Source organism: Crotalus tigris, unplaced genomic scaffold, assembly GCF_016545835.1.
Source record: "Crotalus tigris isolate CLP2741 ecotype Arizona unplaced genomic scaffold, ASM1654583v1 scf7180000024347.1601321, whole genome shotgun sequence".
NCBI lineage: Eukaryota > Metazoa > Chordata > Lepidosauria > Squamata > Viperidae > Crotalus > Crotalus tigris.
In genome coordinates, this window is record NW_024100516.1 from 1428341 (window position 1) to 1452500 (window position 24160).

The following is a 24160-nucleotide window of genomic DNA, read 5'->3' on the forward strand; positions in this document are numbered from 1 at the left end:
GGGCCACGCAATCTGCATGGGGCTAGCACCCCCATTTGTGCAGGTGCTAACCACCGCCGCTAGCAACTGTGCACAAGGGCAAATGGGCCCATAACCCCTGCGTGCACTAGCAGCCCCATTTGCGCAGGTGCTAGCTGCTGCCTCTAGCACCATGTACATGTGCAAATGGGTCTGCGTGCACTGTCCAGCCTGTCCCGCGGCCCAGTGGCCAGTAGCCCATAGGTTGGGGACCTCTGAGCTAGATGGTTTTAGGCCAATTACTAGGACACTGTGAGTTCCAGTCCTGCCTTAGACTATGAAACTGACTATCTTTGGTCTGATCACTAGAGATGGTGAGTTCTAGTCCCGCCTTAGACATGAAATCCAACTAGATGGTTTTGGACCAATTACTAAGATATTTTGAGTTCTAATCCTGCCTTAAGACATGAAAGCCAGCTGGGTGATTTTGGGCCAATCACCAGGAATCTGTGAGTTCTAGTCCCACCTTAGGCATGAAACTGGATGAGTATCTTTGGGCCAATCACCAGGAGATGGTGAGTTCTAGTCCCGCCTTAGACATGAAAGCTGGCTGGGTGACTTTGGGCCAATCAGCAGGAGATTCTGAGTTCTATTCCCTCCTTAGGCATGAAAGCCGATGCTCACAGCAATGCTCGCGTGAGTGGGGCTGTGAACACCCATGACACTCGTGCAAGTAGGGCTCCGATGCTCACAGCAATTCTCGCGCGAGTGGGGCTGCGAGCGCCCATGACGCTGGCACAAGTGGCACCGCAAACACAGTGATGCTCGCACAAGTGGGGCTGTGCACGTATGTACATGCAGGCACACTGGCCAGCCACTCATGTGGCCCGGTATAGTGGACCGCAGACCACAGGTTGGGAACCCCTGCCCGATACCATTTCAGACAAGGCTGTCCAGTCTCAGCAACGCAAATTTGGGGTTTAGTTGCAGCAGCAAGTCGAGAACTACCTGTCTTCCTACAAAGAAGGAGCGGGTGCTTTGATGCCGTGCTTTTTTAAAAATAAGGGTTTTGTTTTTAATCTGGCTTATTTTTACACCCCTGGGGAATGGCTAAGGTGGGAAAATCAGGGTTGTGTGGTGGTCTCTCCGTTGCTTTCGGCAAGATACGGTTTAGTCTTAAGCAGTAGGGAATCGTGCCACGGTTCGTAAACAAGCGTGTAGGTTTCTGCTCTTCGGACAGTGAACCTGTACAAGCAGTCGGGCAACAAGTTGTGGATTTCACACGTGTGGGAGGTGACTGGCATAATTCCACACTGGACTCGCTCTTGAGGCGTTCTGGGCTCCAACAGCCGAAAGTGAAGTTCAAACTGGTCAAGCTGGGACTGCTGACTGGTGACCAACCATTTGAGGCTGACCCAGTCTTCGTGAGCCACGGACTCCCTCCGGTCAAACATCACCGGCATCTTGGTGCTGAGGACTAGTCTGATGTGTGGGATTTTGGTGATCCCGACGTCGGAGACCAGCCGGTGTTTGATGTACAACCTTCCGGGGACCAGTATGGCCAGGAAGTAATCCATCTGTTCCGAAAGTCTGGAGAGCTTCTGCCTGACCGTGTCCCACCTGGAAAGGAACGTCATCATGTCGCAGTTCTCCAGAAGTTGAACCAGCTCCTCCCGACCTCTCTCTAATTCTTCTAGCAGGTCAGACAGGAGCAGCAGCTGAATCTTGGTCTGGATGGTGCCCACTTTTTTCATCCTTTGGAACCGCCAAGGATCGATCAGCTGGAACATGGTGGTGGGAAGCATCAGGTGGTTCTGATCGCCCAGGGCCAGGTGCTTGGGCAGGATTTCGAGGTAGTAGGAGCACTTCTTGAGAAGCTCGATCCGTTTGTGGTGGCGTCGGAGGAGGTGCAGGCTCAGATCCGTGTGCAGGAATTCCAGCACCACATTCTTCCTCTCCAAGGAGATGCGCCAAGCTTCGTTCTCCGGCTCTTCGTCGTGGTACGCCATGGTTGGGAGGTTGGCTCCTAACTTGTTCAAGTAGACGCCAGTCATTCCAATGTTCATCCTACCTGGGCTGGAAGAATAGAATAGAAACAGAGTTGGTAGGGACCTTGAGGGTCTTCTAGTCCAGAGATCTCCAACTTTTGGGATGTTGTGATTCCTCGCCAGCCAGTGGACCCGGCAGCTGAGTCTGAGTCTGAGGAGGAGGAGGGGTCTGGAGTGACATCAGAGTCAGAGGAAGGCTCTGAGGAGCTCCAAGACTTACAGTCTAACGAGGAGCCTGGCCCCTCTACTCACGCTCAGGCTGAGACACAGCTGTGGTGGGAGTCTGAGTTGGACAGTGATGAAGAACAGCTGGGACAAATCCCGGATGCACGAAAGCACAGGAAAGAGAAGCGAGTAGGACAGAGGAATGCAATGAGGCGGCTCCAAAGGCAAAGGAGAGGCATTAGGAAGCCACGCCTGGGCTGCATAATAAAAGGGAAGGTGTGGGAAGTGCTGGTCGTGGAAGGCAACCGTTTGTGTTAAGGAATTGAGTTTCTGTAAACTGTGTTTGTTTGCCTTGGACATTGACTCAGGTCTGTGAATAATAAAAGGGATGGGTTTTTTCTTGCGGTTCTCCTTGTGAGCATAACCAGGATTCAAGTAGGCTGGGACAGAACATGGGGCACCAGGGACCGGTTCCGTGGAGAGAGGTATTTCTGTGAACCGGAGAGTATGTGGTTTTGTGTGCTGCCTGCATCTCACAGATGGGGCTTTGCTTGTTTGTGCGGATCGGTTGCTGGCATGCCGCAGCCCGGTACTAGTCCACAGACAGGGGGTTGGGGACCCCTGTTCTAGTCCAACCCTCTGCTCAAGCAGGAAGCAATCCTAGAGGTGAAAAGCAAATCCGGGTCACCTTTCATACATCTATCTATTTAGAGTACGGCGTCGACAGGTCGTGCAATCCCTGGTATGCAAAATTTAGTTTCAACCAAGCGTCAGCAAATATATCAAAGTTACAACGGCACTGAAAAAAGGGACTTACGGCCGTTTTTCACACTTGCGACCGTTGCAGCATTCCCCAGGATCACGTGATCAAACGCTGGATGCTTAGTAACTGTTTCATATTTATGACAGTTGCAGCGTCCCGGGCTCATGTGATCCCCTTTTGTGACCTTCTTACAAGCAAAATCATTCACTTAACAACCGGGTTAGTAACTTAACAGCTGCAGCGTTTCCCTTAACAACGGGGGCACAAGATGGGTCAAAATTCACTTAACAGATGTTTCACTTGCGGTCGTAAGTCAAGGATTACCTGTATATATGCAGCTAGTCCTCGAGTTACAACAGTTCATTCGGTGACTGTTCAAAGTTACAACGGCTCTGAAAAAAGGGACTTACAACCGTTTTCACAGTTACGACCGTCAAAGCCTCCCCAGAGTCACGTGATCAAAATTCAAAAGCTTGGAAACTGACATGTACTTATGACAGTTGCAGGGTCCCCTTTTGTGACCCTCTGACAAGCAAAGTCACTGGGGAAGTCACACAATAGTGTGACTAACTTAAACAACTGCAGTGATTCACTTAACAACTGTGGCAAGAAAAGACGTAAAGTGGGGCAAAACTCACTTAACAACTGTCTCACTTAACAACGGAAATTTGGGGCTCAGCTGTGGTCATCGTATATACTACCTGTATGTAAGATAGGTGGAGAATAGAATATAAGAGATAATATATTAAATTAAGATCAAACCACAATAAAGCCATCATCATCTGGAGCCCTAGAATGGCAATGGGATAGATGTTATAATTTGATATCTAGGGAATTTTCTTTCATATCTAAGGAACTGTCTTTCACACAACACATGCTTGACCACAATGTATTGTGTGAGTCCAGAAAATGGGCCCTGGGTTAAATCTGCTATGTGTATGCAAGATCAAACAAGATCAAACAATTTTGATGATTTAAACAGCTTTATGCAAACAAATTTCCTATTGGGTTTAATTCTAAAATTCTGCTCATTTGTGGCAAGCCGAAATATGAAACTATTAAAAATCTAGCTAAACAATAAGAGTAGCCCAAATAAAAACACACGAAGAAATGTAGAATTTAATACTGTGTGTCTTGGACTCTAATATTATGGCATCCAATATGCTTTTTATTAAATTGTTTCTTATTAAATTTCTCTGGGTTTCATGGAGTTCTGGATCGCATCTTTTACAATGCTTATCAAATGTTGGAAGCCAATTTCAGCAATCTCATTTCAGCAATCCCTAAAGTTGCCGCCTCCGCCTTTTAAACTCTGCGGCTGCTTTCTTTAACTTTCTTTTGATTTGGTTTTTAACTTTGTTTTAATTATACCTTTTTATATGACTTTGCTGTTTTATTTTTAATCAGCCCCGAGACACACAAGTATGATTGGGGTATTGAAATTGAGAGCGAGAGGGGGGGGGATAGATAGATAGATAGATAGATAGATAGATAGATAGATAGATAGATAGATAGATAGATAGAGATCAGGGGTCTTCAAATTCTGGGAATTGAAGTCCACAAGTCTTAAAAGGGCCACGTTTGAAGATCCCTGATATAGATAAATAGATAGATTGATAGATGTTAGATAAATATAGAAGATGATAGATAGATAGATAGACAGACAGACAGACAGACAGACAGATTATAGATGATAGATGTTAGATATATAGAAGATAATAGGTAGATGATAGATGATATACAGAGATAGATAGATGATAGACAGAATGAAAGATAGACAAAGAGATAGATAGGTAGATAGATAGATAGATAGATAGATAGATAGATAGATAGATAGACAGACAGACAGATAGGTAGGTAGATGATAGATGTTAAATACATAGAAAATAATAGGTAGATGATAGATGATAGATAGATATAGATGATAGACAGAATGAAAGATAATGATAGGTAGATAGATAGATGATAGATAGATAGATAGATAGATAGATAGAAGATAGATAGATGATAGATAAATGATAGATGATAGATAGATAGAAGATAGATGATAGATGATAGGATAGATGATAAAGATAGATAGATAGATAGATAGATAGATAGATAGATAGATATAGATAGATAGACAGAATGATAGACAATGATAGGTAGGTAGATAGGTAGGCAGGTAGATAGATAGATAGATAGATAGATAGATAGATAGATAGATAGATAGATAGATAGATAGATAGATAGATAGATAGATGACAGAGAGAAAGAAAGAGAGAGAGGGAATCTATTGAAATCTGGAAGTCTGCCCTACAGCTACAAACGCCATTTCACACAATCCTTCTAACCCTTAAAAATCTCCCTCTGCTGAGGCACCAAACTTGCATTCTGATTGGAGTGTATCTTGAGAACATTTGTGGCTGTGAAATTCACCCTAGCCTAGGTAATCTAACCAGATACAGACTGTATCACACCTAATGCCTTGCAGAAAACACTTCACACATGATTGATGTCACACAAAACAAGCCACTGTATGCTGAATAAGCCACAACTGGCTGGTTCACAAGTTACTGAGTCTACACCATAAATCATTGCTGGTTAAGTCAGGACGGTGAAATTACAGTGTGGCACAGCTGTGACACAGCGGGAAGGGCAAAGGCGTGGCAAGGAAACCCAACACAGTGTGTGAAAACTTGAAGTGACTCTACAAACTAGGATAAAGATTTCAAAATAAGGAGCTTACCACAGGAACGAGAAAGCAACACACCTGGGTTAAGAAGCACCCACAAAAGCTACAGTTTTAGGTTTTCCACAGCACAAAAACTTCCAATTTGGGTTGAATACTGCGCAAATGGTGGTTCTAGCCGAGCTTGAGGTTGAAGGGCAGTGAAACACAGCCTGCTCAACAAACCATGATATGAAAGCAGTGTTTCAATATCTCAAGGGTTGCTACAAAGAAGTCAAGCTATTCTCCAAAGCGCCAGAAGGCAGGACAAGAAGCAACGGATGGAAACTAAGCAAGGAGAGAAGCAACCTAGAATTATGGAGAAATTTCCTGACAGTGAAAACAATTAACCAGTGGAACCACCTGCCTCCAGAAGTTGTGAATACTCCAACACTGGAAGTTTTTAAGAAGAGACTGGACAACCATTTGTCTGGAAGGGTATAGGGTTTCCTGCCTGAGCAGGGAGGTTGGACTAGATGACCTCCAAGATCCCTTCCAATTGTTATTCTGTTATTCCCAAGGCACATAGCTTGCGAAGTTAAAAATGGGAGCTAACAAACCACAAGGCTTTGGTGCCTGGTGAGTGCAACGCACCTTAGCCTGTAAAGAGATTTTGCTTGTTTTTGCGGTTAGAGCAGGCAACTTGAAGCCATGTGGACTTCAACTCCCAGAATTCCTCAGCCAGTACCTGCTGAAATTTGCAAGAAAGTCTATTTTTTTTCCATGATGATATGCCTATCTCTAGAGCAGGGGTCTTCAAACTTGGCCCTTTGATGACTTGAGGACTTCAACTCCCAGAATTCCTCAGCCAGGCATGCTGGCTGAGGAATTTTGGGAGTTGAAGTCCCCAAGTCCTAAAAGGGCCAAGTTTGAAGACCCCTGCTTTAGACCAGTGTTTTTCAACCTTGGCAACTTGAAGCCATGTGGACTTCAACTCCCAGAATTCCCCAGCCAGCCTGGCTGGCTGGGGAATTCTGGGAATTGAAGTCCACACTCTTCCAATTGCCAAAATTGGGGAACACCTGGTTTAGAGGTGGTGTAGGAGATTAGTGTGCTGTGCCCAGACAGGCAGGCAGACACTATCTAACAATGGGGAGAGAGCAATCCCACCGAACGGGCGTTCCCATGAAATGCTAAACCCGGGTTACAACCAAGACGGAGAACTGGGGTTCAGCGCCGGGAGGGAGGGAAGGAGAGACCGTGGAGTCCAAGGCTCAAAGCAGCGGGGCGGTAGATCAAGCGTTGCGGTGCTGGAACGAAACCCTGCCTCCCTGTCACGTGTGAACGCGGCTCCTCCCTGCATTCGCGGGACAGATGGAGCCAGAAAGCCGGGGGAGTCCACGAATCCCAAAGATCCCGCATTCCCCACTAGACCCCAGCCCAACCCGGGCTCCGCAACCCGCTTATCGTGGGAACGCGGGCCTATTTCTCCCCCTTCCCCACGTCTGATGTGACTCCCGGGGGATGCAGCGGAGGGTCCATCCGTGTCTCCGGCCTCGCTTGTTCCAGGGGCGGCTGGCCGGACCCCGCAGGGGGCTCACCTGTGGCTTAGCATGGTTGGTCCCGGGGCAGCCGCTCGCCCTCCGCCCCCCCTCTGCCAGCCGGGCCAGGGCCAGGGTCGGAGCGGGCCGGACCGGACCGGTCGCCCTGGCAACCTATTGTGCCGCGGGGGGGGGGCAGCAGTGTTCTGGAGCCCGCGGGCGCCGCCTCGGCGATGGGAAACGGAGGGGGCGCAAGGGGGAGATCAGCGCTGCTTAGGAAAGTCATTTGGGGGGGTGGGTGGAGGGAGATATAATAATAATAATAATAATAATAATAATAATAATAATAATAATAATAATAATAATAATAAAGTTGGAAGGGTCCTTGGAGGTCGTCTAGTCCAACCCCCTGCTCAGGCAGGAAACCATTTACCAGGGGTAGACAATCTTGGCTCTTTTAAGGCTCGTGGACTTCAACTCCCAGAATTCCTGAGCCAGCCACGCTGAGGGGAAAGGGAGAGGTTTCCGTGCTGAGCCGTGCTGGCTCAGGAATTCTGGGAGTTGAAGTCCACGAGTCATAAAAGAGCCAAGGTTGCCTACCCCTGCCCTAGATCCTTTCAGACAAATGGCTGTCCAGTCTCTTCTTAAAAACTTCCAGTGTTGGAACATTCACCGCTTCGGGAGGCAGGTTGTTCCACTGGCTAATTGTTCTAATCCCCTTGAAGGGATTTGGGGAAGGGGGAATGGGAAGCAGCCCCTGCCCCTGGGGAAACCCTGGTCCAGGGTACTCAGTCTTGGCAACTTTAAGGGGTGTGGACTTCAACCAGAATTCCCCAGCCAGAGAATGAGGAGGAGGAGGAAGAGTCTGGGATGTTGATCTGTCAAGTTCCTAGTCCTGTTTGAAGACAGATAATAATAGGTACATTAAAACTAAGATGCTGAGTTCAGTTGGCACTCCATTGCTTTGATTCCATAGAGCAGGAAGACACCAAATGTTCTCTTTTCTTTTCCTTCCTTCCTTCCTTCCTTCCTTCCTTCCTTCCTTCCTTCCTTCCTTCCTTCTCTCCCATCTTCCTTCCTTCCTTCCTTCTCTCTCATCTTTTTCTTTCTTTCTTTCTTTCTTTCTTTCTTTCTTTCTTTCTTTCTTTCTTTCTTTCTTTCTTTCCCTTTTCCTTCCATCCTTCCTTCCTTCCCTCCCTCCCATTTATCCATCTCCCTCCCTCCCTCCCTTCCTTCCTTCCTTCCTTCCTTCCTTCCTTCCTTCCTTCCTTCCTTCCTTCCTTCCTTCCTTCCTTCCTTCCTTCCTTTCTCCATATGCACCCAACCTTCTTCAGAGGTTTCAGCACTCAAAGGAAAGTTGCCAGAGCTGTGGAATTTGAAAGCTTCTGGACAAACAGCAGCCCTGTTTTGATGGCTTTGCACTTAAATTAGAGCCCTCTCAGATGTAGCTTATGAAATAAACCAGTTTAATAAAATGTGATTTACTAAAAGCAAAAGAGGTCACATATTCTTGATTCCTATGCTAGACCCGAGAGATATTTCATCACGGGAATTCTATTCAACCACAGTCAAATGTTTGTTCATGAAAATATTTATCTATAAAAAAACAATCTTGTTGGATTCAAGTCTTTAAATAAATGTACAGGCAGTCAGTAACAATAATAATAAAGTTGGAAGGTACCTTAGAGGTCATCTAGTCCAACCCCCTGCTCAGGCAGAAAACTCTATACCATTTCAGACAAATGGCTGTCCAGTCTCTTCTTAAACACTTCCAGTGTTGGAGCACTCACAACTTCTGGAGGCAGGTTGTTCCAATGGTCAATTGTTCTCACTGTCAGGAAGTTTCTCCTTAGTTCTAGGTTGCTTCTCTCCTTGATTAGTTTCCATCCGTTGCTTCTCGTCTTGCCTTCCAGCGCTTTGGAGAATAGTTTGACTCCCTCTTCTTTGTGGCAGCCCCTGAGATATTGGAAGACTGCTATCATGTCCCCCCTCGTCCTTCTCTTCATTAAACTAGACCGACCCAATTCCAGCCACCATTCCTTGTATGTTTTAGCCTCCAGTCCTCTAATCATCTTTGTTGCTTTTCTCTGCACTCTTTCTAGAGTCTCAACATCTTTTTCACATCATGGTGACCATAAATGTTCATTTAGTGACCGAAGTTACAACACCACTGAACAAAGTGATTTATGATTAGTCCTCGCACTTACAACGGTCGTAGAATCCTCAGGCACACATAATTAAAATCCAGGTCCTTGGCATACCTCAAGAATCCCCCCGGGATCACATGATCACCATTTGCGACCTGCCCAAAAGACTCCCGACAAGGCAAGCCAATTGGAAAATCCTGATTTGCTTATTGGCTATGTGATTCGCTTAACAACGGCGGCAATTTGCTTAACGTGTGGCAAAAATGGTCCTAAAATCAGGCACAACTCATTTAACAACGGCTTTGCTGAGCAATGGGAATTCTGTCGACTCCCTGTAATCACAAAGCGAGAAGAGCAATTCAGATGATCCAAGGGCTGGAGGCTAAAACATATGAAGCACAGCGGTGGGACTTGGGTTTGGCTAGTGACTAAAGAAAAGAAGAAATAGGGGAGACACAATAGCAGGGTTCCAATATCTGAGGGGCTGCCACAAAGAAGAGGAGGGGGTCACGTTATTCTCCAAGGCACCAGAGGGAAGGACGAGAAACAACGGATGGAAACTGATCAAGTAGAGAAGCAACCTGGGATTAAGGAGAAACTTCCTGACAGTGAGGACAATTAACCAGTGGAACAGCTTGCCACCAGAAATCGTGAGCGCTCCATCACTGGAGGTTTTTAAGAAGAGACTAGACAATCACCTGTCTGAGATGGTATAGGTTCTCCTGCTTGAGCAGGGGGTTGGACTAGAAGACCTCCAAGGTCCCTTCCAGCTTCTATTCTATTGTATTCTATTGTATTGTATTCTATTGTATTCTATTGTATTGTATTGTATTGTATTGTATTGTATTGTATTGTATTGTATTGTATTGTATTCTATTCTATTCTATTCTATTCTATTCTATTCTATTCTATTCTATTTCTACATTTCTATTCCACTACTCTACTCTACTCTACTCTATTCCTATTTCCTTTCCTTTCCTTTCCTCTCCTCTCCTCTTCCTTTCCTCTTCTCTTCTCTTTTCTCTTCTTTTTTCTCTTCATGTGCACACATACTTACTTTTCGCTAGATGGCAGCAGAGTTCCTTTTTCTTTTCCTGAATCAGTTAAAATGACTTGTTTCTGGTGAGAAAAAGAAGCAACGATTGGGTTTAAGAGTACAGGTAAGTCCTCGACTTACAACCACAGTTGAACCCAACATTTTTGCAGCTAAGTGAGACAGTTCTCAAGTGAGTTTTGCCCCACTTTAGGACCTTTCTTGCCACAGCTGTGAAGTGAATCACTGCACTTATTAAGTTAGTAACGTTTGTTAAGTGAATCCGCCTTCCCCATTGAATAATAATAATAATAATAATAATAATAATAATAATAATAATAATAATAATAATAATAATAATAAAGTTGGAAGGGACCTTGGAGGTCATCAAGTCCAACCCTCTGTTCAGGCAGGTAACCCTATACCATTTTGGACAAATGGCTGTCCAGTTTCTTCTTAAAAACTTCCAGTGTTGGAGCATTCACCACTTCTGGAGGCAGGTTGTTCCACTGGTTAATTGTTCTAACTGTCAGGAAGTTTCTCCTTAGTTCTAGGTTGTTTCTCTCCTTGATTAGTTTCCATCCGTTGCTTCTTGTCCTGCCTTCAGGTGTTTGGGAGAAGAGCTTGACTCCCTCTTCTTTGGGGCAGCGCCTGAGATATTGGAAGACTGTTATCATGTCATCCTCGTCCTTCTCTTCATTAAACTGGACATCCCCAATTCCAGCCACCGTTCCTTGTATGTTTTAGCCTCCAGTCCCCTGATCCTCTTTCTTGCTCTTCTCTGTACTCTTTCTAGAGTCTCAACATCTTTTTTACATCGTGGTGACCAAAACTGGATACAGTATTCCAAGTGTGGCCTTACCAAGGCATTGTAAAGTAGTATTAACACTTCACGTGGTCTTGATTCTATTCCTCTGTTAATGCAGCCCAGCACTGTGTTGGCTTTTTTGGCAGCTGCAGCACATGGCTGGCTCCTATTTAAATGATTGTCCACTAGGACTCTGAGATCCCTCTCACAGTTGTACTATTGAGCAAGGTACCCCCTATTCTATACCTGTACATTTGGTTTTTCTTGCCTAAATGTAGAACCTTACTTTTTTCACCCTTGAATTTCATTTTGTTAGGTAGCGCCCAGTGTTCAAGTCTGTCCAGATCCTCCTGTATCCTAAGCCTGTCTTCTGGAGTGTTGGCTATTCCTGCCAGCTTGGTGTTGTCTGCAAATTTGATGAGTTCCCCATCTATCCCTTCGTCCAGATCGTTGATGAAGATGTTGAAGAGCACTGGGCCCAGAACAGAGCCCTGGGGCACCCCACTACACACTTCCCTCCATGTAGATGCGGTTCCATTGAGGACCACACTCTGAGTACAGCTGGTCAGCCAGCTACAAATCCTTCTGTTGGTGATGCTGTCTAACCCACATTTTTCTATCTTGTCAAATAGTAGGTTCTGATCTACTTTATCAAATGCCTTACTGAAGTCCAAGTAAATTATATCCACAGCATTCCTCTGGTCCACTAATTTTGTCACTTGGTCAAAGAATATAATAAGATTTGTCTGGCATGATCTGTTTTTGACAAACCCGTGTTGGCTTTTAATAATGACTTTGTTTGCCTGTAGGTGTTCGCTGATTCGTTGTTTGATTACTTTTTCCAGAATCTTCCCAGGTATTGAGGTCAGGCTGATAGGTCTGTAATTTCCTGGATCTATTTTTTTCCCTTTTTTGAAGATGGGAACTTGCTTGTCAGAAGTGACCCTGGGACACTGCAACAGTCATAAGTACATGCCAGTTTCCAAGCCTTTGCATTTCGATCACATGACCTGGGGATGCCGCGACGGTCGTAAGTGTGAAAACCGGTCATAGGTTACTTTTTCAGGGCCGTTGTAACTTTGAACGGTCACTAAATGAAGTGTTGTAAGTTGAGGATAACTTTTGATCACGTGACCACAGGGACGCTGCAACGCTGTGAAAAACAGTCATAAGTCACCTTTTTCAATGCCGTCGTATCTTTGAACGGCCACTATACAGGGCTTGGGTTAAATAATAATAATAATAATAATAATAATAATAATAATAAAGTTGGAAGGGACTTTGGAGGTCATCGAGTCCAACCCCTTGATCAGGCAGGCAGGAAACCCTACACCATTTTGGACAAATGGCTGTCCAGTCTCTTCTTAAAAACTTCCAGTGTTGGAGCATTCACAGCTTCTGGAGGCAGGTTGTTCCACTGATTCATTGGTCTCACTTTCAGGAAGTGACAGGTTGCTTCTCTCTTTGGTTAGTTTCCATCCATTGCTTCTTGTCCTGCTTTCAGGAGCTTTGGAAAATAGATTGACTCCCTCTTCTTTGGGGCAGCCCCTGAGATATTGGAAGGCTGCTATGGTGTCACCCTTCATCCTTCTCTTCGTTAAACTAGACATCCCCAATTCCAGCAGCTGTTCCTTATGTGTTTTAGCCTCCAGTCTCCTGATCGTCTTTGTTGCTCTTCTCTGCACTCTTTCTGGAGTCTCAGCATCTTTTTTACATCGTGACCAAAACTGGATGCCGTATTCCAAGTGTGGCCTTACCAAGGCATTGTAAAGTGGCATTAATACTTCATGTGATCTTGATTATATAAAATAAATAAATAAATGAGCTGTCATAAATTGAGGACTACCTTTAAAGAATCACTTCTGGTTATGTATGGTCTGACAAATCCCAGCGATGATGAAGCGCATTTCATATGATTCTACTTCCTGGTGATCTGTTTATGTTACTATGGATGTTCTGGCTCACCTCCTAGATCCCTCTGTTTTGCAACCTTTTAGAAATCTAATCCACCTATCCGTCAAACCCGTGGGATAAAGCTTCAGAAAGGTTGACAGTGTGGCATCTGAGCCTGCTCTAAGAACAATGCAACTCGAGGCAGTGCAGGTTGGGTGTGGAAGGCTGATTGAAACTAATTGAAGCCAATTAATTCACCGGCCTGATTAGCCTCTTGGTCCAACATTCTGGAGAAGAACAGGCCAAACCTTGAATGCTGGTAATCGGATCTCAATGAAGATTAAGCTTCCATTTTGCTGTGCCATCGTTTGACTAGCCTGGTTAGTTCAGGTCAGGGGTAGGCAACCTTGGCTCTTTTATGCCTCATGGACTTCAACTCCCAGAATTCCTGAGCCAGCATGGCTACCTCTCCCTTTCCCCTCAGCATGGGTGGCTCAGGAATTCTGGGAGTTGAAGTCCATTAATCTATCTCAACGTCAGAACATTGGGCTAAACCAGGGGGAGGCAAACCAAGGCTCTTTTATGACTCGTGGACTCCAACTCCCAGAATTCCTGAGCCAGCCTGGCTCAGCTTGGAAACCTCTTCCTTTTTCCTCAGCGTGGCTGGCTCAGGAATTTTGGGAGTTGAAGTCCATGAGTCCTAAAAAAGCCAAGGTTGCCTACTGCTGGTTTAGGAGAACTAGGCTATGAAGATCCGTGGTCTGTTGTGACATGTGTCCTGTGTCAGAGCCATAGGCTAAAGAAAATACATCCATAAACCATGAATCAGAAGATAAAACCATTTATTTGCTTCAGCACAGCTTGCAAAACACAGCCATTTTGTTAACACGGTTTTAATAGTTAACTTTCATGAGCGTCCAAATATTGTTAATTGTTTTGTTGACATACAGCCATTCGTTTAGTGTCTGATGTTAAAACAGCATTAAAAAAAAGGTGACTTGTGACCGTTTTTTCGCATTTAGAGCCATCGCAACATCCCCGGGGTCACGTGATCAAAACTCCGACGCTTGGCAATGGACTCATATTTACGACAGTTGCAGTGTGCGGTGGGAGACACGCTCCCTTTTTGTGACCTTCTAACAAGCAAAGTCAACGGGGAACCCAGATTCACTTCAACAACTTGTGTGACTAGCTTAACTGCTGCAGTGATTCACTTAACAACTGCGGCAAGAAAAGTTGTAAAATTGGGCCAAACTCACTTAATTGTCTTGCTTAGCAATGGAAATTTGGGGCCAAGTTGTGACCGTTAAGTCGAGAACTACCTGTAATTTATTTGCTCCAGCATAGTACGCAAAATGCAGCCATTTTATTAACACAGTTGTCATGGTTCTGACAGATGAAACCCTTCAAAAGAACTTTGAGGCATGCTTTACTTTACAGAATCTTTTATTCGAGTAGCATAATATCGGCACTGCATAATCGAAGCCAAAAAATGAATTCCCCTCCCCAAAGCACAATTCCCTTCTCCAATTAACAGCCATAAAACACATTCCCCAATTAGCTTGAAGCGGGGGCTTCCTCTCCAGCTCTCCAGTCCGCCAATTCTTTATCAGCTCTGGTTACAATAACCTTGATTCTCATGCTAAGTTTATGGTTGTTATGTCTAGCTGGATTCTCGTTCACATCCCCTGTCCCAGCATCATCTAACTCTAAAAGTGGAAGAGAAAAAGATGGCTACATTTCCATCTGTTGTCGATGCAAAACATCCAATGTTAGTAGCGTTGACAACAGGTTCAAGATTTAGCTTTTGGGACAAGTACAGAAATAGTGTTAGAACAGAGCAGAATCAGAGAATTGGAAGGGACCTTGGAGGTCTTCTAGTCTAACCTCCTGCTCAGTCAGGAAACCCTATATGTCGATGGAGATTCTCAGTCATCCAGGTCAGGGATGTCCCAAAGGTGCTTTTTCTACGAGGCAACTGGACTTTCTTGTTTTTCTTTGAAGATGTTTCAGTTCTCATCCAAGAAGCTTCTTCAGTTCTAACTGGATGGTGCGGGAATGGAAGGATTTATATCCCGTGATCTGGATAGCTGAGAATCTCCACAGACATTTAATCACACACTTTGGAATGAACCCCCTCCAAAGGGTGCAGGAGCAGGAACGGATTTCCAGAAAACTTTGCAGACTACAGGAACCATTTGCGCTTCAGTTTGAGATGCAGACAAGACGGACTCATCCCCATCATCCTGTGCCCGTCTTCAACCGTGAAGGGACCCAGGGCAGAAAAACATCCTGCAGCCAAGAAGACTCCACACCCATTTGCACCACTCAGGTGACCCTGAGGACACAGAGATAAACCTCCAAGTGGCCTCAACGACTGTCTAAAAGAAGGCAAATGACCAGCTGTCTGCAAGGAGTATAAATCCTTCCATTCCCCATCATTCAGTCAGAACCTGAAGAAGCTTCTTGGATGAGAAGGAAAACGTCTTCAAAGAAAAACAAGAAAGCCTACACCATTTGAGACAAATGGTTCTCCAATCTTTCCTTAAAAACCTACAGTGATGGAGCACCCACAACTTCTGGAGGCAATTGTTTAATTGTTCTCCCTGTCAGGAAGTTTCTTCTTAGTTGTAGGTTGCTTCTCTCTTGATAAGTTTCCATCCGTTGCTTCTTGTCCTGCCTTCTAGTGCTTTGGAGAATAGCCTAACTCCCTCTACACCTGAGATACTGGAACACTGCCATCATGTCCCCCCTTGTCAATAATAATAATAATAATAATAATAATAATAATAATAATAATAATAATAATAATAAAGTTGGAAGGGACCTTGGAGGTCATCGAGTCCAACCCCCTACTCAGGCAGGAACCCTACACCATTTCGGACAAATGGCTGTCCAGTCTCTTCTTAAAGACTTCCAGTGTTGGAGCATTCACTGCTTCTGGAGGTAGGTTGTTCCACTGGTTAATTGTTCTCACTGTCAGGAAGTTTCTCCTTAGTTCTAGGTTGCTTCTCTCCTTGCTTAGTTTCCACCCGTTGCTTCTTGTCCTGCTTTCAGGTGCTTTGGAGAATAGCTTGACTCCCTCTTCTTTGGGGAAGCCCCTGAGAGATTGGAACACTGCTATCATGTCCCCCCTCGTCCTTCTCTTCATTAAACTAGACATAACCAATTCCAGCAGCCATTCCTTATATGTTTTAGCCTCCAGTCCCCTGATCATCTTTGTTGCTCTTCTCTGTACTCTTTCTAGAGCAGTGGTTCTCAACCTTTCTAATGCCGCGACCCCATAATACATTTCCCCATGTTGTGGTGACCCCCAACTACTTATACATCACTGGGTGCCAGGGGCGTGGCCAAAGAAAAGGGGAAAAAAATGGCGGACAGCCTTGTTTGGCGACCCCTGTGAAATGGTCGTTCGACCCCAAATGGGGTCCCGACCCACAGGTTGAGAACCACTGTTCTAGAGTCTCTTTTTTACATCATGGTGACCAAAACTGGATGCAGTATTCCAAGTGTGGCCTTACCAAGGCCTTGTAAAGTGGTATTAACCCTTATTTATTTTAATGGGGAGTGCTGGTTTTACACACTCCAATCACACTTTTTCCCATTGCACGTTCTCCTTTCTTCAGCTGCCTTCTCCTAACTAAGCCCTTATGTTTCACCTTCTCATTCCCTCGTGGTACTTTCTGTTCTATTCCTCAACCATCCACCCACGGCGTTTCATCTCTTTTTCATGAATGTTAGTCACTTAAAAGCTTTCGCTCGATGCCCTTTGCTACCAGCCCACTTCTCCAACGCTACACATTTAGGACAACTTGATTTCTGTCGGATCCACCCCCTCTTCTCTCCGGAACACGCAAGCGGGGGAAATGTGCCGGGCGTCTCTTGCGTTAATACCGATTATAGACACTCTCCGTGGAGGTTCTCGAGATGGGAGATGCCTTTGGGGGTTCATTTATGGGGGAGACAGGAAAAAAGGGGGTGGTTAGTAAAGGGTGTGGATGAAGGGTCCGGCAGACAACGGGTTCAGGGTTATGATTATGAGGCTGGCGTTTAACTTCGAGGGCCTAGATCAGGGATGGGGAACCTTGACTCTTTTATGACTCGTGGACTTCAACTCCCAGAATTCCTGAGCCAGCGTGGCTCAGCTTGGAAGCTTCTCCCTTTCCCCTCAGCGTGGCTGGCTCAGGAATTCTGGGAGTTAAAGTCCACGAGTCATAAAAGGGCCAAGTTTGAAAGCCCCTGATATAGACAAATCATTTCACGTTCCAAAGTGGAACAAATGATACATAGCCCATTTTCTGAAGGGCCACAATTCAGTGTAGCTGCTCAGAAAAGGGCGGCCGGTTCCGAGATCACGGCATGGCACCCAGCAAGAGCCTGGCCGACCTTTTCTCCCTTAAGCCAGGGGTAGGCAATCTTGGCTCTTTTATGACTCGTGGACTTCAACTCCCAGAATTCCTGAGCCAGCGTGGCTCAGCTTGGAAGCTTCTCCCTTTCCCCTCAGCGTGGCTGGCTCAGGAATTCTGGGAGTTAAAGTCCACGAGTCATAAAAGGGCCAAGTTTGAAAGCCCCTGATATAGACAAATCATTTCACGTTCCAAAGTGGAACAAATGATACATAGCCCATTTTCTGAAGGGCCACAATTCAGTGTAGCTGCTCAGAAAAGGGCGGCCGGTTCCGAGATCACGGCATGGCACCCAGCAAGAGCCTGGCCGACCTTTTCTCCCTTAAGCCAGGGGTAGGCAATCTTGGCTCTTTTATGACTCGTGGACTTCAATTCCCAGAATTCCTGAGCCAGCATGGGGGAGCTATGGCCCCTTCATGACTGGTGGACTTCAACTCCCAGAATTCCTGAGCCAGCATGGCTCAGCTTAGAAACCTCTCCCTTTCCCCTCAGCATGGCTGGCTCAGGAATTCTGGGAGTTGAAGTCCACGAGTTATAAGAGAGCCAAGGTTCCCCATCCCTGGCCTAGATGAATGCCACGTCCATTCTGAACTCATCAAATGGCTTTAGTTGAGCTGTTGTCTCTGGCTGTCAATCATTCCTGATATGGGAGGTGGCTGGTCTCTTATTTGCATTGGTAGCTCAATAAACGTCATCAAAGGCTATCCTTAAAATTAGAAGTAACCCACACAAAGTTTCTTCTTTCTCCTTCTGTCTCCATCTTCCCTTGTTCTCCTTCTCCTTCCTTCTTCTCCTTCAATTCTTTCTCCTTCTCCTTGTCTCCATCTTCCTTCCTTCTTATCCTTTCTTTTTTCCCATCTTCCTTCCTCCTTTTCTTTCTCCTTCTCATTGTCTCCATCTTCCTCTTCTATCTTTTTCTCTTTCCCCTTCTGCTTTTCTGTGTCTCCATTTTCCTTCCCCCTTCTCCTTCTGCTCCTCCTCCTCCTTTTGTCTCCATCTTCTCTCCTTCTTCTTGTCTCCATTTTTCCTCCTCCTCCTCCTTTCTCTTCTTCTTCTCCTTCTCCTTCTCATTGTCTCTGTCTTCCTTCTTCCATTTCTCCTCCTTCACCTCCTCCATTTTCTCATTTTCTCCATGTTTTTTCCTTCTCCGTCTCCTTCTCTCTTTCTCTTTCCCCTTGCCCTCCTTCTCCATGTCTCTATCTTCTCTCCTCCTCCTTCATTCTCTTCTCTTCTCTTCTCGTCTCTTCTCTTCCACTCCACTCCACTCCACTCCACTCTATATTTCTATTCTACTCTATTCGATTCTTTCCCCATTCCATATTCTATTCTATTCTGTTCTGTTCTGTTTTGTTCTACAATCTGTCTATTCTATTCTATTCTATTCTATTCTATTCTATTCTATTCTATTCTATTCTATTCTATTCCATTCCATTCCATTCCTTATTCTATTCCATTTCTTATTCTATTCTATTCTACTCTACTCTACTCTACTCTACTCTACTCTATTCTCCATTCCATATTCTATTCTATTCTATTCTCCATTCCATATTCTATTCTATTCTATTCTATTCTATTCTATTCTATTCTATTCTATTCTATTCTATTCTATTCTATTCTATTCTATTCCACTCCACTCCACTCCACTCCACTCCACTCTATTCTATATTTCTATTCTACTCTATTCTATTCTTTCCCCATTCCATATTCTATTCTATTCTATTCTATTCTATTCTATTCTATTCTATTCTATTCTATTCTATTCTATTCTATTCTATTCCATTCCATTCCTTATTCGATTCCATTTCTTATTCTATTCTACTCTACTCTACTCTACTCTACTCTATTCTATTCTCCATTCCATATTCTATTCTATTCTATTCTCCATTCCATATTCTATTCTATTCTATTCTATTCTATTCTATTCTATTCTATTCTATTCTATTCTATTCTATTCTATTCTATTCTATTCTATTCTACTCTATTCTCCATTCCATATTCTATTCTATTCTATTCTATTCTATTCTATTCTCCATTCCATATTCTATTCTATTCTATTCCACATTGCCAAAGTTGGAAACTCCTGGCCAAGAAGAATGAACAAGTCTACGGCATTCTAAGAACTGATGCAAAAATAAATTTCCTTAAAGACCTCAAACTCTTTGCTTCTCTTAATCAGCAAAATCTTCCTGTCAAGGAACAGTTTGTAATTGTTCAGGGCATTAACTACCCCCGAATTTCGGCAATCAGAATTAAGTATGTGTCATCGCTTCTGTGTTTGGGATCAAAACATAAAGGGAGAGATCGATTTTTTTCTTCTCTTCTCCGGCTTGCTTTGATCCACCCCTTAATCAAACATATTTTCATATGCCAGGAGTAAACAAAATGCTTGCTTACTCCTTGTCAGGCAGGCTGAGAGAGAGAGAGAGAGATGAAATTCATCTTCAGGTGAAATTAATTGCTTAAAGTTGCCAAAAGGACCAAACTCCAATTAAAGGTCTTTTCCAATCTCTGATTTGGACTAGATGATCTCCAAGGTGTCTTCCAACTTTATTATTATTATTATGGATCATCGCACAGTCAGCCAGATGTTCAGACTGGATTTGGCATTTTGTCTACCTATCGAGTCCTTACCAAGGACCTGGGATAGACAGATGTGGATGTTTGATGGTATTACAGATCTCGTCGCAGGATGGAAGCAGTTCCTAGTAAGGCCGCCTTTTGCAATTGACTAATAGCGAATTTGTCAATGCCAATGGTGTTTGTGGTGCTTCAGTTGTTTTGGGATTGCACCCAAGACGCCTATGACTATTGGTACTACCCTTGCTTGCTTTTGCCACAGTCTTTCTATTTCTGTTTGTAGGTCTTTGTATTTTGTTATCTTCTCCAGTTCTTTCTCGTTTATTCTGCTGTCTCCAGGCACTGCCACGTCCACTATCCAGACATTATTATTATATTATTATTAATAATAATAATAATAATAATATTTCATTGGTCAGGTCAACACAAGTTAGAGGATGGTCCTGTAGGGCACTAAAGACAGGCCGTCCTCAGCTTACGGCCACAATTGAGCCCAAAAACCTAGGACCGGTTTTCACACCCCCCCCCCCGCTCACGCAGGAGAACCCATACCATTTCAGACAAGTGATTGTCCAGTCTCTTCTTAAAAACTTCCAGTGTTGGAGCATTCACCACTTCTGGAGGCAGGTTGTTCCACTGGTTAATTGTTCTGACTGTTAGGAAGTTTCTCCTTAATTCCAGGTTGCTTCTCTCCTGGGTTAGTTTTCATCCGTTGCTTCTTGTCCTGCCCTTATGGTGTTTTGGAGAATAGCTTGACTCCTTCTTCTTTGGGGCAGCCCCTCAAATACTAGAAGACTGCTATCATGTTCCCCCTGGTCCTTCTTTTCTCTAGACTGGCCATACCCAAGTCCTGCTACCATTCTTCCTATCTTTTAGTCTCCAGGGCTGTAATCATCTTAGCTGCTCTTCTTTGCACTTTTCCCAAAGTCTCAGCGTCTTGTTTGTAATGTGGGGACCAAAACTGGATGCAGCGTTCTCCAGAAACCTGTAGATTTTACAGTGTTTCTCAACCTCGGCAACTTTACGATGTGTGGACTTCAACTCCCAAAATTCTGTTTTTTTTCTTAGAATTTTGGGAGTTGAAGTCCACACATCGTAAAGAAAAAACATATTTAATTATTCATGTAATTACGGCAGCCAGGATTGTGTTTGCACAAAATTGGAAAGCACTGAAAGCCCCCCCCCCCCCCAGAGGGAGAGGTGATTGGGAAAATACTGGAATGTGCAGAAATGAATAGACTAACCATGACAATTAAAGATAAGACAGAGTCAGACTACTATGAAATCTGGGGGACTTTTTATGATTGGCTGAAAAGAGAATACGGTTAAAAGATAGTTCACATCAATTTAGATGGAAGAAGAAGGAGCAGATAAGGAGGGAGACGCAGGCGACACAGTATTGAATAACTGGAGGTTGTATAAATGTTTATAGAAGTATATACCGAGAAGGTTAGATAAATAGAAGTATTAATCTCATTGTATATAATACAGATAGGGAAATTTGGAGAGAGGAGTTGCTGGGACATTACCCCTGAATTGTATCTGAAGATGGATGAGAGGGAAGAAAGGAGAGGAGAGAGAAAAGAATAAAGGAGGGGAGAAGGAAGTAGGAAGGTTGGAGGAAGAGGAAAGGGGAGGAGAGTGGTGAAGGAGAACAGAGGAAGAAGAGGGAAGAAGGGAAGAGAAGAAAGGGAGAAAGAAGGTAGAGAAGAAGGAGTGTGGATATAGTGAAAGGGGAAATGGGCGAGCAACACCAAAAGTCATGTGTATGTATTTATTTCATTTTAAAAAACTCCCAAAATTCTCCAGCTAGCAACGCTGCTGTAGAAGGTTCTTTGAAGATAGCCAGGTGTGCCTCCTACCACAGGGAGTCCTTCAGCCCCTACATAAGAAGCATCAAACGGATGTCCCAAAGATGCTTTTTTTTTCTCAGGAGGCACCTGGACTTCCTGGTTTGTCTTTGAAGACGTTGTGCTTCTCCTCCAAGAAGCTTCTTCAGCTCTGATGCTTCTGAGGCCAACAGACGCTTCCCGATGGAACCAGCCCCTTCGGAGGCAGACAGGGACGCCTGCTTCACTAAACCTCCACCATCACGTTCCGAACTTCAATATCATCTAGCAATGTTTGCACACCTGCTGGTCCTTTGCTGCAACTTGTCCTCTAGATGTTGTTTCTTGAAAGTCCTCTCGTGGGGGCGAATGGCAGCTGGACCAGCCCAAGTTCCTTCTCCTGTGGCTTAGTGCGCCCTTCAAAACAGAAGGGGTGGAGGTGGCTTCTTGGGTCATGAAATGCCTGCAAGAAAACAACCAAACCCACAGAGCACCAAGGACCCCACATTCCTCCTCCTCCTCCTCCTCCTCCTTCTCCTCCTCCTCCTCCTCCTCCTCCCCTTCTCCTCCTCCTCCTCCTCCCCTTCTCCTCCTCCTCTTCCTCCCCTTCTCCTCCTCCTCCTCCCCTTCTCCTCCTCCTCCTCCTCCCCTTCTCCTCCTCCTCCTCCTCCCCTTCTCCTCCTCCTCCTCCTCCTCCTCCTTCTCCTCCTCCCCTTCTCCTCCTCCTCCTCCTCCTCCTCCCCTTCTCCTCCTCCCCTTCTCCTCCTCCTCCTCCTCCCCTTCTCCTCCTCCTCCTCCTCCTCCCCTTTTCCTCCTCCTCCTCCTCCTCCTCCTCCCCCCCCCTCCTCCTCTTCATGACTTGAAATGCTCATTTGTTTAAACCCCAGATCAATACAGAAGATTTTGCCTTTGGCAGGAGTAGACAACATGGCGAACTTTGAAGATGACTAAAACTGAGATCTACGATCCTCTTTCTTATTCAATTCTCTATCTGGCTCACTTGAACTTAAGGATATCCTGCACTTCAAGCATCCAACGTTTAATATTCAGAGGTTCTTTTGGAGCATCTCCTTTCTTGATGTGCTATTTTTGCTGAATGTCTACTTTCTTTGATTAACTTCATCTTTTAAAAAATGTCTGCTCAGAAGATAATGGAGAAAAGAGACGCCAATTTAGTTGATTTAAGATGTTGATTTCCTGTAAAGAGCAAAAGCCGTTTCAAAAGGAGATTAGATGCCAGTGGAAATAAATTTTTACTTAAGAACAGATTAAACCACCTTCTCAGCAGCTTTGAAAGAACTCCAGTGGTCCAGATGGATCGATTAGACGCTATCAAGTTGGTGTCGACTCTTAGGAACCATATAGATAATCATCATCCAGTTTTTTTTTCATTCTTTCAACAGTAGAGCATATCTACTTTGCTGGTCATCCTCTTCTCCTTCCTTCCATCTTTCCTGGGATAATGGACTTCATTTTTCATTTCATAGACTTCAGTGAATTTTCTTTAACCTTCAGAAATTAAATTCATTTCTGGAGGCTAAAACATATAAGGAACGGTTGCTGGAATTGGGTATGTCTAGTTTAATGAAGACGAGGGGGGAATGATAGCAGCCTTCCAGTATCTCAGGGGCTGCCCCAAAGAAGAGGGAGTCAAGCTATTCTCCAAGGCACCTGAAGGCAGGACAAGAAGCAATGGATGGAAATTCACCAAGGAGAGAAGCAACCTGGAACTAAGGAGAAACTTCCTGAAAGTGAGAACAATTAACCAGTGGAACAACCAGAAGTGGTAAATGCTCCAACACTGGAAGTTTTTAAGAAGAGACTGGACAGCCATTTGTCTGAAATGGTATAGATTTCCTGCCTGAGTAGGGGGTTGGACCAGATGACCTCCAAAGTCCCTTCCAACTTTACTATTATTATTATTATTATGGATCATCACACAGTCAGCCAGATGTTCAGACTGGATTTGGCATTTTGTCTACCTATCGAGTCCTTACCTAGGACCTGGGATAGCCAGATGTGGATGTTTGATGGTATTACAGGTATCGTCGCAGGATGGAAGCAGTTCCTAGTAAGGCCGCCTTTTGCAATTGACTAATAGCGAATTTGTCAATGCCAATGATGGTGTCCAAGTGGTGCTCCAGTTGTTTTGGGTTTGCACCCAAGGTGCCTATGACTATTGGTACTACCCTTGCTTGCTTTTGCCACAGTCTTTCTATTTCTATTTGTAGGTCTTTGTATTTTGTTATCTTCTCCAGTTCTTTCTCGTCTATTCTGCTGTCTCCAGGCAGGAGACAGCAGAATATTATTATTATTAATATTATTATTATTATTAATATTCC

At 44.6% G+C, this 24160-nt stretch overlaps 1 protein-coding gene across 1 annotated transcript; it reads right to left on the minus strand.

The window, feature by feature from the left end:
* Window positions 1-1031: 1031 nt before the first annotated feature.
* On the minus strand, window positions 1032-7284 carry FNDC11 (fibronectin type III domain containing 11). Its single transcript, XM_039326953.1, has 2 exons — window positions 7186-7284; window positions 1032-2034 (listed from the first exon to the last, which is right to left on the minus strand). The coding sequence occupies exons 1-2, from the start codon at window positions 7197-7199 to the stop codon at window positions 1083-1085; spliced, it is 966 nt and encodes a 321-aa protein (XP_039182887.1). The 5' UTR covers window positions 7200-7284; the 3' UTR covers window positions 1032-1082.
* Between the last annotated feature and the right edge of the window lie 16876 nt (window positions 7285-24160).